The sequence below is a fragment of the Sciurus vulgaris genome, assembly GCF_902686455.1.
Source record: "Sciurus vulgaris genome assembly, chromosome: 3".
In the NCBI taxonomy this organism is placed as follows: domain Eukaryota; kingdom Metazoa; phylum Chordata; class Mammalia; order Rodentia; family Sciuridae; genus Sciurus; species Sciurus vulgaris.
Window position 1 is genome coordinate 113,922,780 of NC_136463.1, and position 24,904 is coordinate 113,947,683.

Consider the following 24,904-nt stretch of genomic DNA (forward strand, 5'->3'; position numbering starts at 1 on the left):
CAAACTTTAAATACAAATTCAACATAAAATTATTAGAAAATGTGCAACATTTTTGTCTCCATTCATAATGGTTTTTCAAATTCAGTATTAACTACCAGTGGACTTGTCATTTCATTGAACTTTTAACATTTCACTGAACTTTAACTTTCATTGATTATCACTACTAAACCTGAGATTCATCCTACAAAAATATTTCAAGCCATTAACTTAATCCTATAAGAATCTCTTATTCTTTATTTCTCTTAACAACCAAAACAATTCTATTTCTATTCATTTTTTCTTATGCTTTTACTTTCAAATAACCTTTGCTGAATCTAAAATTGATTCATACTGTCAAGTGCTTCTACTGGATACGATAAAGATTCATTGTGTGAGATAAATAAGAAATCAACTAAGATGCTAAATTTACCAGAATTTTTAAAAATAAAAGACATCCTATAGTCTATTACCTACTCTCAAGAATGAGTAAATTATAAAGCAAAGAAGTTATTAGCAATACGAAAATAACTTTAATGGTATGACCTCAACATGCTACGTAGATTTACCACCTAAGTATTTTCAAAAAATTTTTCATTCTAGTTTTTTTTTTGTTGTTACTGCTTTTTGTAGTACTGGAGATTGAACCCAGGGCCTTGCACACTCTAGGCAAGCACTCTACCACTGAGCTACATCCCCAGACTTTTTTTATTTTGAGACAGGGTCTCACTAAATTGCCCAGACTGGCCTTGAATTTAGATCCTAAGTAGCTGGATTATAGGTTGTGGTCCCCTTGCCAACTCTGTTAACTTCTTAAAAGGTCATATTTATTATTTAAGGAAAGTATACTACTATATTTTAAGATGTTTTCTATAGTAAAATGTTTGTACTCTTTATTAACAATAAATGTTAACACAGATATCCTATTTCCTGCACATTCTGCTCAAGATTTTACTATAGCATATTGATAAGAGTGTCTGGTTATTATGTTTATTAAAATAAGGCACGAAGACTCCAAATTTGTTTTTGATAAGGATCTGGCATCCAGAATACAAAAGCAACTTTTACATCTCAATAACAAAAAAGACAAATAATTTCTAAATGGGCAAAGGATGCTGGGCTCCATGGTGCACATCTATAATCCCAGCTACTTGAAAGACTGAGGCAGGAGGATTGCAAGTAGGAGACCAGACTAGACAATTAAGCAAGGCCTTGTCTCAAAATAAAAAGCCAGGGAATAACTCTGTTTAAAACATCCCTGAGTTTAAACCCTGGTACCACAAAACAAACCAAAAAGGCAAAGGAAAGAAAATAAATAAATGGCCAAGTGGCACTTAGAATGTTCCATATCATTATACCATAAATAAAAGCCACAAGGAAATAAACCTCAAGCTAATAGGATGGCTATAAGCTAGATAACAGGTAACAGGAAATGTTGACAAGGATAAGAAACTTGTCCCAGTGCTGATGGGAAAGTAAAATAATCCAGCTGCTTTGGAAAATAGTCTGGCAGATCTTCCAAGTGTTGAACACAGAGCTATTGCACTTTCAAGCATATAACCAAAAGGAAACAAACAAAAAAGCATATAGGCATGCAAAAACTTGTATATTCATGTTCACAGCAGCATTATAGATATAGTCAAAAGTGGAAAAAAACAAATGTCCATCAGATGGTGAATGGATAAGCATGTGGTATAGGCATACAATGAAATATTACTCAGCCATAAAAGAGAATGAAGTGCTTGAAACATACAACAACATGGATAAACCTCGAAAGTATATTAAATGAAGGAAGTTAAATACAAAAGGACGCATGTATTATCAGGTGCAGTGGTTCACATCTGTACCAGCTACTTAGGAGGATGAGGCAAGAGGACTGAAAGTTCAAAGCCAGCCTCTGAAACTGGACAAAACCCTGTCTCAAAATAAGAAAAGTCTAGGGAAGTAGCTCAGTGGTAGAGTGCTTGCCTAGCATCTTAAAAGCCCTGGATTCAATCCCCAGCACCAAAAGAAAAAAAGGACATATTGTATGATTTCATTCATAAGGAACGTCCATCCAGAACAGGCAAATTCATAAAGACACAAAGTAGATTACTGACTGCCAGGGCTTAAAAGAGGCAAGAATAAAGAGTACTGAAAATGAATAAGAAGTACTGAAAACAAGCACAATTTTTTTTTTTTTTTTTTGAGGGGAATGAAAATGTTCTTCAGAACATTAGATTGGGCCGATGATTGCACATCTTTATGAATATACTAAAAATCACTGACTTAAATTAAAAAATCACTGACCAAAAAATGACTGGAAACCTGAAAGCTACAAAGCATTGTTAAAAGAAATTAAGAAGACCAGAATGGAAAAAAAAATCCTCTGTTTATGGATTAGAAGACTTAATATTGTAAATGCAAATCTCTAAATTGATATACATATTCAATATAGTTCCCATCAAAATCAGATAGCTCTGCAAAAACTGCCAAGTTTATCCTAAAATACATATAAAAAAAAAAGCAAGAGATCCAGAATAGCCCCCAAAATTTTGAAAATCAAAAAGATGTGGGACACGTATGTATCAACTTCATAACTTACTACAAAAATACAATAAGACAGTATGATATCAGCCTAAGAACAGACATATCAATGAGACAGAATTAAGATTCCAGAAAAAGACCATCACATTTATGAGCAACTGATTTTCAACAAGGGTATCAAGAAAATTCAAAGGGAAGAGAACCGTCTTTTCAACAAATGGTACTGGGACAACTAGATATCCACACATGAAAGAATTAAGAGAGAGGCTGGGGTTGTGGCTCAGTGGTAGAGCACTTGCCTAGCATCCATAAAACAGGAAATGGTCCCTCACTAGACAATACCTTGCCAGTACATTGATTTTGGATTTTCCAGCCTCCAGAACTGTGAAAAATAAATTTATGTTGTTTATAAGTTACCCAGTTTATGAGATTTTTATCACTACAGCCCATATGGATTATGAAAACATCATCAGTACTAGGGAAATGCAAATCAAAACTTGAATGAGAAACCACTTCACAACCATGAGAATGGCTATAATTTAAAAATCAAATGAGTATTAATGAAGATGTGGAGAAACTGGAACCCTCATACACTGCTTATGGGATTGTATAATACCACAGCTGTATAGGTAAAACAGCCTGGCAGCTCCTTAAATGTTAAGCTATAACCCAACAATTTGGTTTAATTATCTACCCAAGAAAAATGAACATTGATGCTCACACAAAAACTCAGAAGATTGTTCATAGCAACATTATTCATAATAGCTAAAAGATGGAATAACCCTAATTTCATCAACTGAAGAATGGATATGCAAAAAGTGATAAATTCATACAATGGAATAGTAGTCATAAAAAGGAATGGGGTACTGACACATGATACAATATGGATAAACCTGAAAACATGCCAGGAGGCTAGACATAAAAGACCACGTGTTGTATGATTCCACTTATATAAAGTCAAGAATAAGCAAAACCATATACACAGAAAGATTAGTGATCCAGGACCTAGAAACAAAGGGGAAAGGCAGTGACTGTTAATGGGCATGGGATTTTTTTTTTTTTTTTTGAGGTGATAAAAATGTTCTAAAGTTAAATAGTGGCAATAGCTGTACAACTCTGAGAAAACACAAAACACAAAAAATCACTGTATTGTACACTTAAAAGAGTGAATTTTATGGTATAACAACTACATGTCAATTTTTTAAATAGTTTTTAAAATTCCATTTACAAGGTAGGTTTAATTACCCAAAAAAATTCTATATAACATTTTCTTTTGCCTAATCTAATAAAAATATACTCTCCTTCTAGACAATAGCATATACCAGAATAATTACTGTTATTGTTATAATTACTAAAGTCAACCTCAGAATAAATAATTAAAAGTTGTTTTTAAGACTTTTTCACTAATCTTACCAATTTTCAACTCATCAGCCAGACTTTCTTTTGTAAGGCTCAACAGTTCTTTTCCATCAATGTTATTCATCTTGAAGATACCAACAAGGTCTTTTAAACCTTGTGCACAAAGCCACATTGAGACATCCTCCTCTGACCAGTCTTCAGTAAAATGCTTCAGCTGATCTTCGATGCTCCTTGCTAAACACACACATAAAAAGGCAAGTGAAGTAACAACAGAGTCTTTCTTTTATAAACATCCCCACTATGAATTGCAAAGTAAATGAAAAAAACCTTTAAATCTGTGTTTTACTACTTTAACTTACTTCATTTTATTTTATTTTATTTTATTTTATTTTATTGCGGAGGGCAGGGGATGCTGGGAATTAAACCCAGGAGCACTTAATCACTTAGCCACATCTCCAGCCCTTTTTATTTTGAGACAGGGTCTTGCTAAATTGCTGAGGTTGACCTCGATCTTCGAATCCTTCTGCTTCAGCCTCCAGAGTCACTGGGATTACAGGCATGCAACACCACACCTGGCTAACTTCCTTTTAAGAATTTCAAAAAATTCATTATCACTATGTATGAAGTATTACTTAATATTGCTTAATACTATATTAAATATTACTCTTTTGGAACTTCTTTTTCACTCCAGAAAAACAATTTTTCTTTATCATATAAAACTCATACCAGCAAAGGTATTCTATTTGCTCTATCATCTGCATGTCAGCACCACCATTTTGAGTTAATTCTTACAGTGACAAAAATAAACTCCTAAATTATGTGCCAACATTGCTTCATAAAACAAAAACAAAGCCAGTAAAATACTACTATAATTCCTATTCTGTCTTCAGGCTATATTTATCTGAAAAATTAGTATGCAGTATAAATGCAACTTACAAAACCATGGGAGGTGTGATATGAATGTGCACTCAAAGTCTTTACCAACAGTTTTAATGTAGGTCAACTACTTTAACACTGGCTTCTGATTTACCCAATTTCAGGCTGGGATATAGCTCAGTGGTAGAATGCTTGCCTGACATGCACAAGGCACTGACTTGGACCCCTAACACAATAAAATAAAAGACAGAAAAGGAGAATGAAAGAGGAGAAAAGAGTTACTAAATTTCTGATCGCAGAGGTAAGTGGGTTGTATTTGGTTGAAGATGATAAGCTTACTAACCTTGGCAATGTGTTTCCAGATCAAATTGCCAGATATTCACTGTCTTGTCCATTGAACCAGTAGCAAGTAGGAGGGTGCTGGGTGCAAAGGCACATGTTGTGACATACCTAGTTAATAAAAACAAACATTACATATCTTCTAATTTTTTAATTATATTAATACAAAGTAAGAGTAAGTTCAGACCTGGTATGCTGAGTCAATGTGTGAAGTACATTCTGAGTGTTCTGGAAAAAAAAAAAAAAAGAAAAAAATAGCTTTAATATTTACTCAAGCAAGAGCAATTACTGACAAAGGTTCACTTGACAAATTATTTATAGGGTTATACATATTCTAATATGTATTAGTAGCAACTAATATTAGTTGGAACTTTACTCACTGAATAGCTGAGAATGGTATTTATAACTAATAATATTATCTAGTACTGTGGGTGTGGTTGTACATGCTATAATTCCAGCTAGGTGGGATACTGAGGCAATAGGATCATAGTCAAGGCCAGCCTGGGCAACTTAGTATAATACCGTTATCAAAATAAAAATTTTAAAAGGGTTAGGAATATAGCTCAATGGTAGAGAGCTTGCTTCATATGCAATAGGCCCTGGTTCAATCCCCAGTACTGCACAAAGTATCAAATGCTTATTTCATTCTTTTTCGATCACTAGCATTGTTGTCTACTGACTACCTTCTTAGAAGGTTTTTGTACAACAGACCCTTGGCATTTGATGATTTGTTTGAATTTACTAGTAGTAAAATGAACATCTATTAAATGAAATAATTTGTGGTTTTGCTATGGTATATGACTTGTACACATTGTAAGATCAGTGAATAGAAATTGTCACATATTTTGAATATACTTAAGTGGTCAACCAATATACAGGTTCTTTAACTGGGACTTATATATACATATATATATATATTTTAATTTTTAATTTTTTTTAGTTGTAGATGGACACAATACCTTTATTTTTGTTTATTTATTTTTATATGGTGATGAGGACTGACCCCAGTGCCTCCCTCACATATGCCAGGCAAGTGCTCCACCACGAGCCCCAGCCCCAGCCCCTATATATATTTTACAAAGAAAATTTAATGTTATAACTATTTTTGCAAACACAAAAAATACCATAAGAAGTTACGAGAGGGTTAGGGATGTAGTTCAGTGGTAGAGCATTTGCTTAGCATGTACAAAGCCTGGGTGGCTCGATCCCCAGCAACACACACACACAAACACACACAAGTGATGAATTATTAAAGATCTACCTAATCTACACTGAGTATTCTTTCCCATTTCCTGTTAGAGCTTTTAGTGACTTGAATTTTTATGTGGAGTACTAGTTTAGATTACTTGGCTTGACATCTTTTTTGATTTGCTGATATAGGTACTGCCTAAACTAAATCATTATAAGGTTCCATTCAACCCCAATTTTCTCTTCAAGAATATTTTCCTATTTTTCTCAATCATATTTTGTTATATGTAAAAATAACCTTCATTTTTCTTCACACTCTTGTTCTTTACCCATATATATCTATAGGTAGATCTGTGGATCCTTTTTTCAAATTTCACAGTAACTTGATCTTATACCAGTGTCTAAATCTACCCAGACTCCAAGATAGTAGTAGGTCACTTTCAGTTACACTCTCCGAAATCCCTGGTTTGCTAAACATTCATTCTTTGTTGTTATGGAAGCCTGATATAAGAGTTTAATAACTTACTGAAAGTAATTTTTTGGCTATTGGTGCTCTTATGTATTTCCTATGATCAGATTTTAAAATCTGTCCATCTTAAAATCATTACTGAAATATTTAAGAGCTTATCCCAGAAACAATTCATTACTTTTCTGACTCTTAGTGTTTGTGAGAATGTATATACTACATTATTGGGCATACTACATAGAAGAAAACTACTTTTTCTACCATGCCTAACTAAATTTAAAGTTGAATTTTTTCATAAACATATTTTAGGTCACACACAAAATTATGAAATACTTACAGTATCATATATCATGACAGACTTATCCACTGATCTTTAAAAGAAAAATAAAATTAATTATGAAAAGTTCTATAAAAACAAAATACATTTATATAATTAGTAATCTAAATTATCTTAGTAACTTTTCAAGGTTAATAAACATAAGCATTTAGAAAGCAGTCTCTTTCTGTTCGTATATATAAACTTTAATTTTAAAAAATGCCAAATATAAAATCTATCAGAAAATTATGAACTTTATTAGAACAGCATATACTAATTATACTTCACAGACATAAACAGAACAAGCATCTGTGATAAATAAGATAACTCCATATCAAGTTAGTAACCCAAAAGGAAAAAATCATTACAAAAGAAAAGTTATTACTTGTTACTTAGTTGTTTCAGATAATTCTGTTCTCTATCATAGATATGGTAATGCCCTAATTACTAATCAATGTACATACAGCTTGGTACCCATTTTTGGAAGTATAATGCCAAACTTGGTGTTGACTAATGATTTCTTTTACATTAAATGCAACCATGCAGAATTATTCTTGCAGGGAAAAAAGAAATGCAAAGAAAATACAAATATTTGTGTTAATAATACATTATTAACACAAAGCACACAATTTAAAACAACATATTAAAATTCTTCTATCTGGTTATTCCTCTTGGAAAGTCGTTATGCCACTATTGTGAGAAAACGTATCAGCAAGACTAGTGTTACTACCCTTTTTATAGCAGTAATATTTGTACTCATTATTATTGAAAGGTAGTTGATTATAGTCCAACTACAGGAGTCACACCTATTAGCAAGCTTAAAATTCCTTGTTCAGTAAGCTATCCAATTTTAATGACAGATAATAATCTCAATCTTTGCTTATAAATTCAAAATAGGAATTATACTTTAAAATTTCAAATCTAAAATAAAGTACAGGAAGCACATTCTGGATATAGGAAAAAAAAACATTCAAAACAAAGAGAGAAATACTAGCAAGTAACATTAACTAAGTATGTATATGCCAGGCATAATTTATAGATAATTATTTAGTCCTAAATTCCTCAAGATAGAGGTTATTATCACTAGACTGTATTTAAAATTCTTAGGGTAAAGTCCACTATTTCTGAGCATCCTTTAAAAAATACACTACATATTCCATATTTATCCTAAAGAATTAGAGTCAGCATACTATAGAAATACATGCATACCCATGTTTATAGCAGCATAATTCACAATAGCCAAATTATGGACCCAGCCTAGGTGTCCATCAGCAGGACAAAGAAAATGTGGAGTTTTGTTCAGTCATAAGGAAAAGTGAAATTTTGTCATTAGTAGGAAAATGGATGGAATTGAGACCATTCTGACTAAACTCAGAAGGTCAAGGATCAGATGTTTTCTCTATGTGGAAGCTAGAGAGCAAAACGGAAAAGAAAAGTGGAGGTGGCGGTAGTGGTGGTGTTATCACATGAAAAGCAAAGGGAGATCAGTAGCGCAGAGGAAAAGAACCAGGGGGTAGAACAAGAGAAGGGCGGCGGGAAGTGCTGGACAGGGATATTGGCCAAATTATATTGTGTGCATATCTTAGTATGTACCAATAAATTTTACCATGATGTACAACTATAACACACCATAAAAACAAAATGTGAAGAGCTGGGGTTGTGACTCAGTGGTAGAGCACTTGCCTAGCATGTGTGAAGTACTGTGTTCAATCCTTAACACCACATAAAAATAAACAAAATAAAGGCATTCTGTCCATCTACAACTACAAAAAAAAAAAATTCTTAAAAAAGTAAAGAAAATAAAACTATAGGGTGATATCAGCAAGGTGGCAGACAGGATTTCTCAGTGCTCAACCCCTTACAGAAACCAATTTGAACAAGTATCCACAAACAAAAATACTTTCATAAGAGCTATAGAAACCAGGTGTCCAGTTATAGCAATATAACTGAGAATAAGGAGCACATTAAACATTACTTTTAAAGATTTTATTGGGGTGAGGGTTGTAGCTCAGTGGTAGAGAGCTTGCCTTACATGCATGGGGCACTGGGTTCAATCTTCAGCACCATATAAACAAAATAAATAAAAGATAAATCTATAGCTAAAAAATAAAAAATGTTTTTTTAAAAAATGTTATCTTTTAAAAAAAAGATTTTATTAAGTGGAAAACTGGCCAACTGAAATATATTTCTTAAAAATTTTAAATGATTTAGGTGATTTAGGTGATTAGGCTTTTGGTTAATTGACCTAAGGCCAGTTCTACTTAACCCTACTGCTTCTAAAGGGATGATAGCACAAATTTCATTTGGAGCTCGCTTAGAGCCCAGCTATGCTAAGTTTACGTACAAAATGATCCTCCCATCCAGTTCCCATTACATTTTGTCTCAAATATAATTCTCATTTTTGTCAAAATAACACTTAAAAAAAAAAAAAACTAAAAGGAAATTTCATCTTCTGAGACTACCACCAGATACAATTAAAACTAACTCCTCTTTGACATGTCACTTGAGAAGCAGTTCAAGAGGCTGATGCAGGAGAATCACAAGTTTGAGACTCAGCAACTTCGTCCCTATCTCAAAATAAAAAAATAATAAAATGGACATGGGATGCAGTTCCGTGGTAAAGCACCCCTGGGTTCAATCTTCAGTACAGGATGGGGGTGGGGGCATCATCATTAGTGATCTTTATGAGCACTGCATTGGGAAGAGAGAGATTGTTAGTGATAACAGGGTGTATAAAGGAAAAAGAGATGAACTGAGTTTTAGGAAAGGTGATCTTAAGCCTTCTTCTGTTAGTGACTATTGAGTAAAAGAAGGCTGTTTACTAAAACCACGCCTGACTCATAACAATAAAACTCCAACTAATCTAATTACTTACAAAATAAATAAAATATAAACAAGCATCTTTTGAGGGAGATCCCATCTCTTCTAGAATAAGATTCTTGGCATACTCCCTCTCCTACTTGGCAGATAAAGAATGACAGATGACTAGAGAGTTTAGGGGTAAGTCGTCTCAGTTATGTGTGTGTCTGTCTGTCTGAGTGTGTGTGAGAGACAGACAGACAGATTCACCAATCTGCCCTTGCAAGAGAAGTCTGCAGTGGACCATGCTGCCACAGCCCGGGAGCAAGTTAGCTGCAGATCAAGTCATGTTATCCACTCCATCTGTGCTATGTTTCTTTCTCATTTGGTTTTCAACTCAAGAAAAAGAAGGTTTTTTTGTTTTTTTTGTTTTTTCCTTACAATTCCAGCAGGGATCACAAACCCAGGATTTCACACATACTAGGAAAGAGCTTTACCACTGAGTTTCATCCCTAGAACTTTTCATTTTATTTTTGCAAAAGAACTTACTATTATTTTATTTATTTATTTATTTATTGCAGTGCTGCGGACTGAGCCCAGGGCCTTGTACTTACGAGGCAAGCATGCTACCAACAGAGCTATATCCCTAACCCCAGAACTTGCTAAGTTATTTAGGGCCTTGTTCAGTTGCTGAGGTTGACCTCAAACTTGTGATCCTCCTGCTTCAGCCTCCCAAGTCACTGAGATAATAGTTATGCACCTGGTTCTTTACTTCACCTTTAACACTATTTCCCATAGCTAGGCCTAGCATGTTAGAACTGCTTTCAAAATTTCCTGAGTTTTTCTAAATATGCTATATAAAGTTTGAAAAAGTTACGACAATTTCCAGATCCTCTATCATTTCTACAATCTTTTTCAATTTAATTCCCCTCCTTTTGTGTTTATCATACATGCTTATGGTTATGATGTGGTTTGTCCCCCAAGGGTTCATATACTACTGTCTTGATCCTCAGCATGGCAATCTGAGAAACGTTAGTAGAACATCTAAGAGGTAAGACCTGATGGGAAGTCCTTAGTTCACTGGATACTGTCCTCAGAAGGGATTAAGGTAGTTCTCGTGGAACCCTAAGTTAGTTCTCTTTAGAGCACATTGTTAATAAAAGCCTAAGCCTGACCCTGACTCCTGTCTTAGGATGTGATCTCTTTCTTCTACATGCACTCTTGCCATTTTGAGTTGATCTACCATCACTGGAGCCAAGTTGATGTCAGTGCCATGCCCTTGAACCTCCAGAACTGTAAGCTAAAAAAATATATTTTTATAAAGTTACCCAGACTTGGGTAGTTTGTTATACTAACAAAATATGGACTAATGCATTTTCTTATTTATTTATTTATTTATTTATTTATTTATTTATTTATTTATTTATTATTGGCAGTTGTAAGTGGTTAGTATGCCTTGATTTTATTTATTTATTATATGTGGTGCTGAGGTTTGAACTCAGGGCCTCACATATGATAGGCAAGCACTCTACCACCAAGCTACAGTCCTAGCTCAACTAACACATTTTGATCTACTCAATTTACTTCCTCTGAGAATGTGCATTCTGTTCACCAATCCTCCTACATCTGCATATATTAATTTTATATTGCCTTTTACATGGCCACCCATATCTATTACCTATATACCTTCCTTAGCATATCTTCTAACCTGAAAAACTATTCTATTCTCTATTTTGCCTATCTACCTACTTAATATTCACACACTACCATCTTATTTTGTTTTTTACTGTCTCCCTCTTTCTCACGTGTCCATTCTATCTTATCAATGACTTTCAGTCACAAATGAAGTCTCTCTCATTAATCAATTGGTTGATTCTTATGTATCCACATACCAGGTATGGTTTAAACATGTCTGCTGAGTCTTCTAAAAAACTAAAATGCTTTTATTTCACCCACTTACAATGCCATCTCATTCACCTAACTGAATATTTATCCAAATAAAAAGTATTCAGAAAAACATCTGAATATGACTTAGAGCAACATTATATACCCCCAAAATAATATAATCTTCCATTTATCCAGAATGACTGTGAAAGGTCATTTCTGTTAATGTTAGTTACCTAAAAGTCATATATATGCAAATTGACAAAGAATTTATAATGCTAAAAACAAAAAATAATATTGAGTATCACTTAACACTTCTTCCATGATTCAGAAGTTATGGAAATGTCAGGATCCTGCAGTGTTATTAGGTTGTCACCATAATATCAACTACTAGAAAAGGGACTTAAAATGCCTTCAAGAGCACATTGTCTTGTATGTCTTTCTATGTGCCCTGTTGCAACTGGCAGAGAGTTTGGCACATTAAAACATATACCCATTTGTCAGTTAAATTGTTCCCCAAAAAGAACAAAAGATATCCAACTTTGAACTTTCCACTGACTTAAATTCTAAGTCAAAGGAAAATTATTATTTCTGATGAACAATAACCATCTTTTGCAATAAAGGAGCCACATTAAAACAGTAGCAACATAACTATTCAGCTGATAGTTTATCAAGAAGTGGAACATATGGGGAAAAGAAGCATCAGGCTCAGTCCAGACATTTTAAGTGGAAGTTAGAACCCTGCATATCTTGGCTGAACTCAAATTTGCTGTGATGAGCCATGAATGGGGGTTGGAAAGCTATGACCTGTGAGATCAGACAGAAAAGTTTTAGACAATCTAGTTGCAAAGAAGAGAAAACAAAAGTCTTCAAAGGGAGAATATAAAGTAACTGAATCATGCTATTGTGTCCCAAACTAACTACTTTATAGGATAAAGCTTTGAAAAACAAAAGCAAAGATTTAAAAATCTCAACAGAAAACAGGAAATCATAAAAAGTGACATAGTGGCCAGGTGCAGTGGCACACACCTATAATCCCAGGTTACTTAGGAGGCTGAGACAAATGAATCACAAGTTCAGTGTTAGCCTGGGCAGCTTAGAGAGACCCGGTTTCAAAATAAAAATTTAAGAAGGGCTGGGATTTAGCTCAATGGTAGAACATCTTGGGGTTCTACCCTCCCTCCCCTCAAAAAGACAATGGCCTTAAAAAATAGACAACTAGAAATTAGAACCAAAAAATAAGCAAAATTAACTCAATGGACTATTTATTAATAATAGCACACTAGTTAAAGAGAGAATAAGTACAGGAGAAATCATTGTGATTGAAATATAAAAATAAGTTCATAGTGAGAAAGTTTAATTTTCATTTAATTAAAGTCAAAGAATTAGAAGAGAGAAAAAAAGGAATTGTGGCAATATTTGAAGAGATAATGAATAGCAATTTCCCAAAAGTGATGTAATATTATTCTGCAGATTTAAAAAGCTCAAAGAATTCCCTCGAAAACTAAATTTTTAAAAACCTCGCATAGATACATCGAAGTAAATGTACAGAAACCATAAACAAAAAATGTTGAGTTGCCATACAAAAAATACAAATTACATTAAAAGGAATAACAGATTTAAACTAACGTCTCCACAGCAGTTCACCAAAATAATGTGACTGGACAAAGTATGATTTTTTAATAACAAAAGTTGGTTTAACATTTGAAAATCAGTGTATTTATCCCACTTAGAGTAACACAGAAAAAATTATGGTCATTTCCAAAGATGCAAGGAAAAAAAATTATGTGATGAAACAATATGCTCATGATTAAAAAATAAACAAAAAACTCTTAAAAACTAGAAAGAAGAATAATGCTTATATCCCAAAAACCTACAATGATCACATCTAATAATGAAAGTTTTCCCTTTGCATTAATCAATCAAACAAGGATCGCTAGTATCACTATTTCCACCACCACAGCAGCAGGGAAAATAATAAGGCTGGGAAAATAGCAAAGGTATTAGAATTAGAAAGGAAGGGACAAACCCACCATTATCTACAAGTTTTTGTACATAGAATATCCAAAATAAAAAACTTTATAGATAAATCCATTATATTTACATATACATTTCCTTATACCAGTCACAACTTTTATAATGACAATGACAAAAAAAATTAAGTACCTAGAAATAAGTTTAATAAGAATAAGCAGAACTTCTACATGGAAGACAACTATGGAGGGAAAATTAAGACAGAAAAACAGCAAAATATACCATATTTATGGATTATAAGATTCAGTATCACAAAAATGTCATTCTCCCCCCAAATGTACACTAATCAGACATTATATAATCCAACTAATATCCAAACAGATTTATGTGTATGGAGTAGGGAAATGGGAACCATTTGACAAAACAATCCTAAAATTTATACAGAAGTGCCAAGAATATACGGAAGTGCTAAGAATAGTCAAAATATAAAGCCTTAAAAAGAAAGAAAAGTATTATAGCAAGGATAAACATAAAAATAGACTAACAGATTGAGAAACAGACCCCCACATATATGATAAGTGATTTCTGACAAGGAAGCATAGTAAGTGATGGTCAAAGAATGGTACTAGGACAAATGGCCATTCAGAAAGAAACAAAGCTGAATTCCTAATTCACCTAATACAAACCAATTTTGTGAAAGGCAAAACAATGAAGGGTTTAAAGGATAATATGAAAAAATGTCAAGACCTCAGAACATAAAGAAACTGACTACACTAAAATTATGAAATTTGAGAAGGTGGGAAAAGATATTTACAACACACATAACCAGCAAACAGTTCACCTGTACAAATACATACACACACACACACACACACACACACACACACACACACACACACAAAGTCAACAGTAAAAAGATGACCTATACGATGAGCAACACATAAAAATAAATAAATATGAGCTGGGGTTATAGCTCAGTGGCAGAGCTTTTGCCTGGCACATGTGAGGCACTGGGTTCAATCCTCACACCACAAATAAGTAAGTAAAATCATTGTGTCCATCCACAACTGAAAAAAAAAATTTTTTAAATAAACATATAAAAAACATTATTAAAAATTTTGAAAAAGATAATCTATAAATAAAATGGGAAGCAACATTAACAATTCATAAAAAAGAAAATATAAATGATCAATAAACTTCTAATCAAGTTCCAACCTCACTGTTCTGAGGAAATACAAATTAAAACCATGGTAGATAATACTATACATCCATCAGAATGGCTAAAATTTAAAAGACCCACAATACCATGAATACCACTAGGAAACAGTTTGGTTTTACCTCCACACAACAGAATACTATATAATCATGAAAAATCAATGAACCAAATGCAATGAATCAAATGAATCAAATGAATGGATGAATCAATGAATTTGATTCATCAAATCAATGAATCAAATGCAATAATATGAATGGATGTCATAAGCATATGTTGAGTAAAGGAAGCTAGACACAAAATAATTCACATGGTATGATTTGTTTTAAATCAGTTTAAAAGAGGTACTGTCACCAGAAAAAAATACTAGAAGGAGAAGGTTTCTGGGACAGAACCAGCAATATTTGATTTCTTGACCCAAGTCATGGTTACACAAGTAGGCATTACAATAATTCATCAAGCTATCCTTTTATGCTTTATGTACTAGCCTTTTATGCTTTATTTTTTCTGATTGCCTTTTCCATTTCATATCAAAATGATTTAAGAAAATTAAAGCACTTACCCTGAGACTAGCATCTGCCCATCATGGGAAAAAGCACAAGACAGAACAGGAGCAGAGTGCCCACTCAGTGTACTTTTATGCTTTAATTCAAAACCTACAATTAATGAAATGAGAAAAATTAAGAAGCTGACCATGCTTAGAATTTATTTTTAAGTCAACACTATTTCAATTATTTACTCAATAAACTTTGAGCACCTAAAATACACAAAAATTAAAAATCCTCATGCAGCTCAGAGATCTACACATATAAGCAAATAACTGGAATGCAGTGTGATTAAGAGGCTTCTAAAGCTCAAAAATGAATTAAAAAATGATGTGCTCAGTAAAAGCTAGACTGGGGCAATTCTATAACTATCAAATTATTTTTAAACATTTAAGCTATACCACAATTTTAAAAAGAAAGCATACGAATTTTCCAAAAGACTAAGAAACCCAATGCTTATTATTCTATAATAATCTCACATCAGCAAACCATTTTCTTATTTTGTAAGTAAAAATAACCAATGGTGATTTTCTCATAATTCTAACATATTTATAACACTCCTACAAAGTATGGTAAACACTGAAATCCTTTTTATGCTTTCTAGAATTACTGAAAATAAATATCACAACTCTTACCTTTAGGGTAAACTAAGGGAATTCAATATGTTTTAGTGACAAACTATAAAAATATTTAAGAAGTTAGCCTGGGGTGAGGAAAGTAAATAAGTGAAATTTATAACTATATCAGACATACTAAAACCTGTTTTGAAGTGTTAATGATTCCTAAGGAGGATATCAAGCATTTAATTAAACAAAAGGTTATCAGAGCAGATAAAAGTTTCAAGTTCAAAATGGAGGGAAAAATTTACCTGGAAGAGCAGATTTGGGCATTGAAGGCACCAGTGCTAAGTGCTAGAAACAGTGAACTTCAAAAGGCTTTCATTTTAACAAACACAGCAAAAATATTAAGCTGCAAATCAAATGAAGACTACAAAACTTGCAATATGACCCTAATAATTTATGTTGTCATGTATATATCATTATCTAACTACTACTCCCTACAAATAAGGAATTAAAATAAGGTGCCCATAACTTCTTTATAAAAAGTCTTTTAACTACACATTTATAAACTGTTACATGTACTTTGTTTTGTTTGCTACTGGAGATTGAACCTGGGGCTTTCTACAACTGAGTATATTCCCAGAAGTTCTGAGACAGGGTCTTGCTAAATTGTCCAGGCTTGTCTCACACTTCCATCATCTTGCCTCGATGTTTCAAGTAGCTTAGTGTACCATCTTGTTATGTTTTTTTAAAAGTCAGTGTAAAAATATTTTACAGTGTATGAAAGCTTTCCTTTTGAACAATTAGGATAATTGTATTTGGAACACCCATTTACATGACTGAATTTACTATTTCTTACCAGAATTTTACTTCTGTACAGGAAGAGGCAGAAGGAAGAGTTAGGAGACACCAGAAAGTAAAGGAAATTTCATCCTCACCAACAGGACATAAATTAAAAGGATTACTACATGCGATCTAAAAGGCAATAAATAAATTTCCACCAAAAAGGAAATGTAGTTCTTTCCTGATTATAAGCCATTCTCGCATACTAGTATAATTATGAATGACAGAAAACAGTTAAGTTGGGAATGATTTAACTAAGTAGTTCGTGATTTAACTAAAGCCTATTAGGGAACATGAATGAAATAATTTGAGGCATCTGAATCAAGATGGCCAGGTGACCATAAACTTTCAGTCTTCATTAAAATAATAATGAATAAATTAATAAAGACATAAATGTACATGGATGAAGAGAATCAGGAAGGAGGTCATCAGCAAACCAGAAACTAAAACCAATTTCAGGAAGGCAGAAAGCAGAATAATTGAGGCAGTATAGAGAAGTACAAAGGGAGGAGGCTGTAACCAAAGAAGAAAGTTATTCTGTTCTTCAGAACCCCTCAGGACTTCAGCTATCAGCAGCCAGAAAAAAAAAAAAAAAAAAAAAATCAGAATGACAGATATAAACTTGGAAACAAAAAATTTAACTGAAAGTACACATGAACATTCAGTGTCCTCCTCCAATCCCTCCCTAATCCCATCCTACAGAGCCAACACAAACTCTAGCTGCTTATTCTCCCAGGCAAAACTTTTCTAAGAAAAATAATGACTGCATGGGGAACCCACAAAGACCTCCACCCTCTTTGCCCTCCACCCCTTCCCCTTAAGAGCCAATTACCCATCTCTTTATCCACACAAGAAGCCAGCAACAACAAATCCATGGGCACAGAATTTCTGAACATTTTATTACCCAATTCCTTTTTTCTTCTTTTTATGCTGAGGATTGAACCCAGGGTGTTCTACCACTCAGCTATATCCTCAGTCCTTTTTCTATGCTATTTTGAGAGAGGGTCTTGCTAAATTTCCCAGGCTGGCCTTGAACTTGAAATCCTGCCTCAGCCTCCCAAGCTGCTAGAATTACAGGCAAATTCCACTGTGCCAGGCCTTACTGTTCAATTCTTAAATGGAAATAGAATACTAGGGATCACCAGACATTTGAAGAAGGTAATATGAATGAGAAGGATGTAGGTAAGCCAAAAAAAGGGCCCAAGAGAAAAAAGAAGATCAGGAAACAGAAGGGAACTTTAAAAAAACTACTAACTCACAGTTTAAAGATCTTACATTCATAAAAGGATGCTATAAAAAGCAAACAAAGGTGCTGTGGTTGTAGCTCAGTGGTACAGCATTTGCCTAGGATGTATAAGGCACTGGGTTTGATTCTCAGCATCACATATAAATAAATAAATAAAATAAAGGTCCATCAACAACTAAAAAAAGTTTTTATAAAAAAAGCAAAGATGAGCTTTTAGAATTTGAAAATATGGTTGATGAGATAAAAATTCAAAAGAAGGCTAAAAAAAATGCTCAGAAATTTTTCCAAAGAGTGAAAAAAAAAAGATTGGGAGAGATATTGGGGTCGGGGTGCGGGGGACATAGAGAATCAGTTCAAGAGGTCCAATACTCAACTGATGGGAGTTATAAAAAGAAAAGTAGAGAAGACATCATTAAAGAAATAACAAAGGAAGAGCACGTTCCAAAACTGAACAAAGTAAGCTTCTATACTGAAAGGGTCACCTGAGGTAATATGACAGTGCATGGGGGAAAAGCTCACATACTACCAAGACACATTAACTATAATAATTTTAAAATACAGTACTAAAATTTTCATAAAAACTATAAAAAAAATCAACAAAAGAAAGGAAAATAAATCAAGTGCAAAATGGTGAACAAGAATCTGCATAATAGAGGTAGGGACTAGGTCAGTGAGCATCCAAATATTAAATCATGGGTATATGATACTTTGATTCAAAGTTTCTTAAAACATATTTTTATAATCACTTTCAGATTACCTTAAGCAAACAGATGAATCAGAATCTTATTCTGTTCATGAATTATGTTAGAGAAATAATACTTGGAAACATACCTAAGACATGGCTAAAAGAAACAACCCAAATTTTGACTTGGCAATCCTGACCACACGATGCCAATCGAAAAAACTCATGTCCTTGTTCTCCATCTGAAACAGTAAATTTGTTGAAATATAAATACAAAGAATTATAGAAACATTGAAACCAAAAAGTTTTTAATGTCTTATATGGAGACATGTTAATGCTATTCATTTAATTCATATTAAGAAATATTTATTAACTTACACCATCAAACAAAATATCAGTTAAAGAATTTCCTTTTAAGCAAGTATCTTATATAATTTTAAACCTGAAACTACTGTGATAAATTGCCCTTAAGACTATAACTCGAGGCTGCAAAGGCCAATACCGAATCATTAAAGTAGGGCACCTTCAGCCAGGCCCAGTGGTGGGGTATGGCTAATAGTTCAAGCTACTGGGGAGGCGGAGGCAGGAGGATTTCAACTTTGAGGGCAGCCTGGGTTACTTAGCTAGTCCCTGTCTCAAAAAAAATATTTAAAAAGGGGTGGGGATGTAGCTCAGTGGTAGAGTACCCCTGGGTTCAATCCCCAATACTATAAAAAGAAAAAAAAAAAAAGTGGGGCATCTTCCAACTCTATTTTAGAGTTTATGAGTCTACCACTGATGGGAAAATTTGGGAAGAGTCAGTCATAAGAATATTAAGCAGTTAATCATTCCCAACATAACTATTTTCTGATATAACAAATTTCCTTTCCCCCACCCACTTTTAAGTACTAGGAATTGAACTGAGAGCCTATAATGGGCTAGGCAAATGCCCTATTACTACTATTAATACTGTTTTTTTTTTTTTTTTTTTTTTTTTTGGTACTGGGAATTGAAGCCAGAGGCACTTAACCACTGAGTCACATCCCCAAACCCATCCCCTGTTTTGAGACAGGGTCTTACTAAATTGCTTAGGGCCTCGCTAAAATCCTGGCTTGAAACTTGCAATCCTCCCGCTTCAGCCTCCTGAGTTGCTGAGATTACAGGCATGTGCCACTAAACCTAGCCAAATGCCCTACTTCTAAGGTACAACTCCAGCCCTTTTTATTTTGAGACATGATCTTGCTAAATGCCCAGGCTGGCCTTAACTTGCAATTCTCCTGTCAGCCTCTGGAGTAGCTGTGATTACCAACATGTACCAAGATGTCCAGCTGATGAATCAATTCCTTGAAAGCCTATTCTATAATTCACATGGAATAATAATTTACCTTATACTGATTTAATCAAAGGAAAGCCTAGAATTATATAAATCCAAAATAACATCAATTCAGCTCATTTGGTAGAAAGTATTATATAATTTAGGAGAGCAATCAAATAAATTTAGAACTTTAAAAACAAGACACTAATTTATGATTAGAGAATTTCAGCATATTACTATATATCTTCTAGATTAACTCACTAGAATTCCACCTAATATCACAGATGCAGTGTGGTCTCATGAGATAAAACATAATTATATAGTATTTGATTTACAGATATGGGTACATAAATTTTTCCTATCTACTTTGTCTCACTAAAAATACATATACTTCATTAACACACAACAAATTTACTTCCATTTCACTGCAAGTTTTTCTAACTCCATGAGACTTCCACATTTCAAAAGCATTTTGGTTTCTGTAGCACAGGTTCAGATAAGGTATAACTTTTTACAATCATGACAAATAATACACAATTCCTTACCATTTGTAAGTCTTTCATAAGGTGAAACATTTTACTCAATAAATAACTAATGGTAACATATTATAGACCTGTTTAGGAGAGCTATTTTTTTCATTGTTTCTTGACTAAGTAGATCCTTTGTAGTTAATTTTGAAGTTGCCATAAGTAGTGAGAATTCAGCTAGGGCAATGGAAAATTATGGAATTTAAAGCATGCCTATGCGCAATACCTAAATATAACATTTAGAATAGATTTTTCCTCAGGAAAAATATTTAAATTTTAATAATAACCCAAGTGTTGTGGTTTGCATATAAGGTGTCCCTCAAAAGTTCCTGTGTTAATTCAGGAATATTCAGAGATTAATGATTAGATTATGAGAACTGTAACTTAATTCAGTCCATCCTACTTTAAATAGACTAACTAGTGGTAACCATAGGGAGGTGGGGTATGGCTAGAAGTGGTGGTTCAGAAAATAGTTATGTTGGGAATGATTAACTGCTTAATATTCTTATGATCACAAATATGATTATTTTTCCTTATTTGAGCAACATTTCACAAGACAGAAGAGCCTATATGTTGTAAGCATTAACCAAATTAACAAATTAAAATTATATGTTTTATCTTTCAAGTAAGTAGTTTCCACAAATTCCCATAATAATCACTTTTAAAGCATTATCAATCTGCTTCAGGGAATGTGCACATTAGGCTACTATCTATTTCAACAGAAGCACTAAAGAAAGAACAAATTAAAATGATACTGAGAAAAATGTATACTTTGAAATACACTGTAGACAGGATAGGGATATGCATATTACTTTTTTCAGAATGTTTGCCTGGTTTAGTGAACCTTTCCTGACCTATTAAACTGTTGATAGTTTACTCTCAGTTACTACAATAATGGTGTTTTCACTGAAAAGCTGCTTTCAGATCATTCAGAACCAAAGAAAAGAAGAAAGAAACCTAAGTAGTCCCATGTTTATATAATTCATTAAAGATTCAATGAGTGCTGACAAGATGTAGAAAAGGTACCCACAAGAGATGGAAGAAAACATTCTCATTAGAAGCCATTATTCATAGAATAAAACAATACATTAAAAGAATAAATTGCTTAATTAAACTAGGGAGTTAATATAAGAGGACATTCATGAAAAAAATATATTAATCTGCTACATGAAGTTAAAAGGCTAAAAAATTTAAAATTTCAGTAAATCACTAAAAGAAATCCTGTTCATCAATCTGTACCATGATGTATTTCAAGGCCTATCTACATTTCACAGCATAGTTTTCTAGGCAATGTGAAGAATATAGACCCAAGCCATGTCTGCATGGAACTTACAAGCTAATAGGAAAAACACCACTAATCATTATCCATATATAAGCTAGGAGTAGTAGTGTTCACCTGTAATCCCAGGGACTCAAGAGGCTGAAGCAAAAGGATTGCCTAAGCTCAGAAGTTCAAGGCCAGCCTAGACAACACAGTGAGAACCTATCTCAAAAAACAAAATCAGGGCTGGGGTTGTAGCTCAGTGGTAGAGCACTTGCCTAGCATGTGTGAGGCACTGAGTTCAATCCCCAGCACCACATGAAACTAAATAAGCAAAATAAAGATATTGTGTCTATCTACAAATAAAAATATATTTTAAAAAAAACCCAAAACCAAAAAACATCCATATAATTGAACACATAACTAAAAATTGTGATATGTCTCTAAGAACTATGTAAGAAAAATAAGGTATACAAATAAAAGATTACATCAAAATGATAGATTTAGTGCAAAGGGTAAAAGGAGGACTCATCTGAGGTGATTTTCAGCTGAAGTCTAAAAGATATCTAAAGAGAAAATCAGGTGAAGGGTCACATATAAAATCCTTGAAAAAATCTTAGAAGCATTCAGGAATAAAGGAATATTGGTGTGGCAAAAGAGAATGCTAGAGGCCAAGAATGATTTTGAGATCAGGGTGAAATAGAATATGCAAGGTTCCTATAGGCTTTGCTTTTTGGATTTGGGACTTTATCTTACCTTAATTATATCTTAAATCATTGATGGGGTTGAATTATGGAATGAAGAAACCATCCTATCTACTGTCTGGACAAGTTGCTGACCAATAAGGTAATAACTAACCAATAACTAATAACTGAACATTTGAAATGTAGTTAGTTGAAATTGAAATGTGATGTAATATATACACTGGACTTCAAAGACTTGGTACAAAAAGGAAAATATTTTAATAATTTCTATTATCAATTATTAAAATAATACAATACATATATTGGGTAAAAATGCATTACTCAAATTAATTCCATCTGCTAGAAAATTTTTAATTTACTTATGTGGCTCTCATATTGCTATGGACAGCACTGATCTGGCAACAAGTCTGGAGAGAGCAAAAGCAGAATTTCCATTCTCACATAGAGAGTGAAAATAAAAAAGGGAAGCTTTCCAATTATCTATTTAATACTAAGAGTCTATATTCAGGAATTTTGTTTATTCTTTTTTTTAAATTAGGCTGTCAAACATCTTATTTTAAAAAGTTAGCTTTTGTAATTAGTAAGTGGGAAAATGCAGCTTCTGTTTCCAACTTTTTAACTTCACATTTCTATTTGAATATCAATCTAGTGTATTTAAAAATCACGGTAAAACCAGTGGGGCCAAGTCCTCTAAAGTGCCATATTCAAGGAACCTGAATCTATTATACCACGATAAATCACCCCTTACATATACTAAAAATGATGATTCTCTAATATAATATTTGTTCATGATTTCATTTAGATCTGAAGAGAGAAAAGATGATTCCTTAAGAGGAACAAATTTACTAATGGCAAAAAGAAAACGAATGAAAGGACAAAGTCATACAAGTTGCAAACAGAAATTTCTAGTGCTTGAAAGGATGAAATAACTAACCAGAAACTGGCTGTGAAGAAAAATCGCAGCAGGTAATCCCAAGATCATGTGCTTTTTCACTATGCAGACACCTCATTTTATCATCCCACACTGTTAAATCTCCACATGAGGAGCCAGTAACAAAAAGGTTTCCATTAGGAGAAAATGCACAGGCCATCAAGGAGCCATCCTTAACACTACCGCATCTGAAATAAAAGCAAAAAGGGGTGTTTCATTTCAGAGCATCTTTGACTTTATATTACAATCTCTAACAGCAACATTATATAGTAAAAAGAGAGTAAATGGCTATTCTGCAAAGAGAATAGCCATTCTGTAGGCAACTGACACCTACAGAAACAGAGTATCATTTAAGTGTTAAAAGCTGGGATGTGCTTCCTAAAGTTGCAGGACAGCAGAATGCCACTGGATTCAATGCCCAGTATTTAAAAAAAAAAAAAAAAAAAAAGGTAATATTAAGCTATTTAAATGCAAAATCATGATACTGAGATCAAAAGCACTTGCAACTTCTGTGTTAAAATCACCCAGATGGGAACAGTATGGCTTTTTATTTCAGAAAAGAAAATGTTGTAAACAAATTACCATCTCTTGGGAAGAGACGGACGCACTGTGTGGACAATATTATTTTCTCAATTAGGAAAAACAGACTGATGAGAACCCAACAATGAGTGGGTTATATACGTTATAATGGGAAGTGATGCTATAGAGGCAGAAGTCAATAAGTGAAAAAAAAAAATTCCTTAGCTAACAGCTGGATTCCATTCATATAAAATACATTTTACTCTCTTTATGCTTTTCTACTAGGCTAAGTGTTTATAACACCACTTAAAATACAACAACTTCTTCAACCCTAAGACTTAAACTTAAATGAGCAACAGTTGTTGACCTTCTGGAATTTGTGCTCTGCATGATGATATGGAATAAGAGGAGGACAGGAACATTAGGTTATTTAATTAGTAACAATGAAAGTTTCTGTTTTTAATGTACCTAATGTTCCTTAAAACTGCAACTTTTAGTATATTTTTCAATAAAATAAATAAAAATTTACAGTTTTAATTTTGGTAAGTTGCAACATATCACTAATGTAAACTGAATGATGTGTTGTTTTTTTTTCCAAAAGTTTTTTCAGGTGGGTCACACCTCTGCACGGCAACCCTCGAAGAAATAATCAATGAGTGACAACCACTACAACAGTCACTAAGTTCTTTCTTCCAGGCTTGGTCATCCTACCCAGCAAGAATTCTAGCCAGGGAAATAGCATGTCTCTTAAGTAGGATTTAGCTACCATTACTTTATTATTGGAAAAAAAAAACAAAAACAAAAAACAAAAAAACTTGAAACCCAAGTGACCAAAATAAGCCTAAAACTACCGAACCTAATTCAAGATTACTTTCT

At 33.3% G+C, this 24,904-nt stretch overlaps 1 protein-coding gene across 3 annotated transcripts in view; it reads right to left on the reverse strand.

Moving 5' to 3' along the window:
- The window catches only part of WDSUB1 (WD repeat, sterile alpha motif and U-box domain containing 1), a 44,088-nt gene that overhangs the window by 15,958 nt on the left and 3,226 nt on the right, over window positions 1-24,904 (reverse strand). The window contains exons 3-10 of one of the 3 annotated variants that reach the window (XM_079131801.1): window positions 23,513-23,697; window positions 18,942-19,034; window positions 15,479-15,572; window positions 7,068-7,101; window positions 5,264-5,304; window positions 5,081-5,157; window positions 3,916-4,095; window positions 552-3,507 (exon numbers count right to left, since the gene is read on the reverse strand). In XM_079131801.1, coding sequence (XP_078987927.1) covers window positions 3,185-3,507; window positions 3,916-4,095; window positions 5,081-5,157; window positions 5,264-5,304; window positions 7,068-7,101; window positions 15,479-15,572; window positions 18,942-19,034; window positions 23,513-23,697 — 1,027 coding nt within the window. In that variant the 3' untranslated portion in view covers window positions 552-3,184. Of the gene's footprint in view, window positions 1-551; window positions 3,508-3,915; window positions 4,096-5,080; window positions 5,188-5,263; window positions 5,305-7,067; window positions 7,102-15,478; window positions 15,573-18,941; window positions 19,035-23,512; window positions 23,698-24,904 lie in introns of those variants that run through there. The other 2 variants (XM_079131799.1, XM_079131800.1) reach the window with 2 other exon arrangements.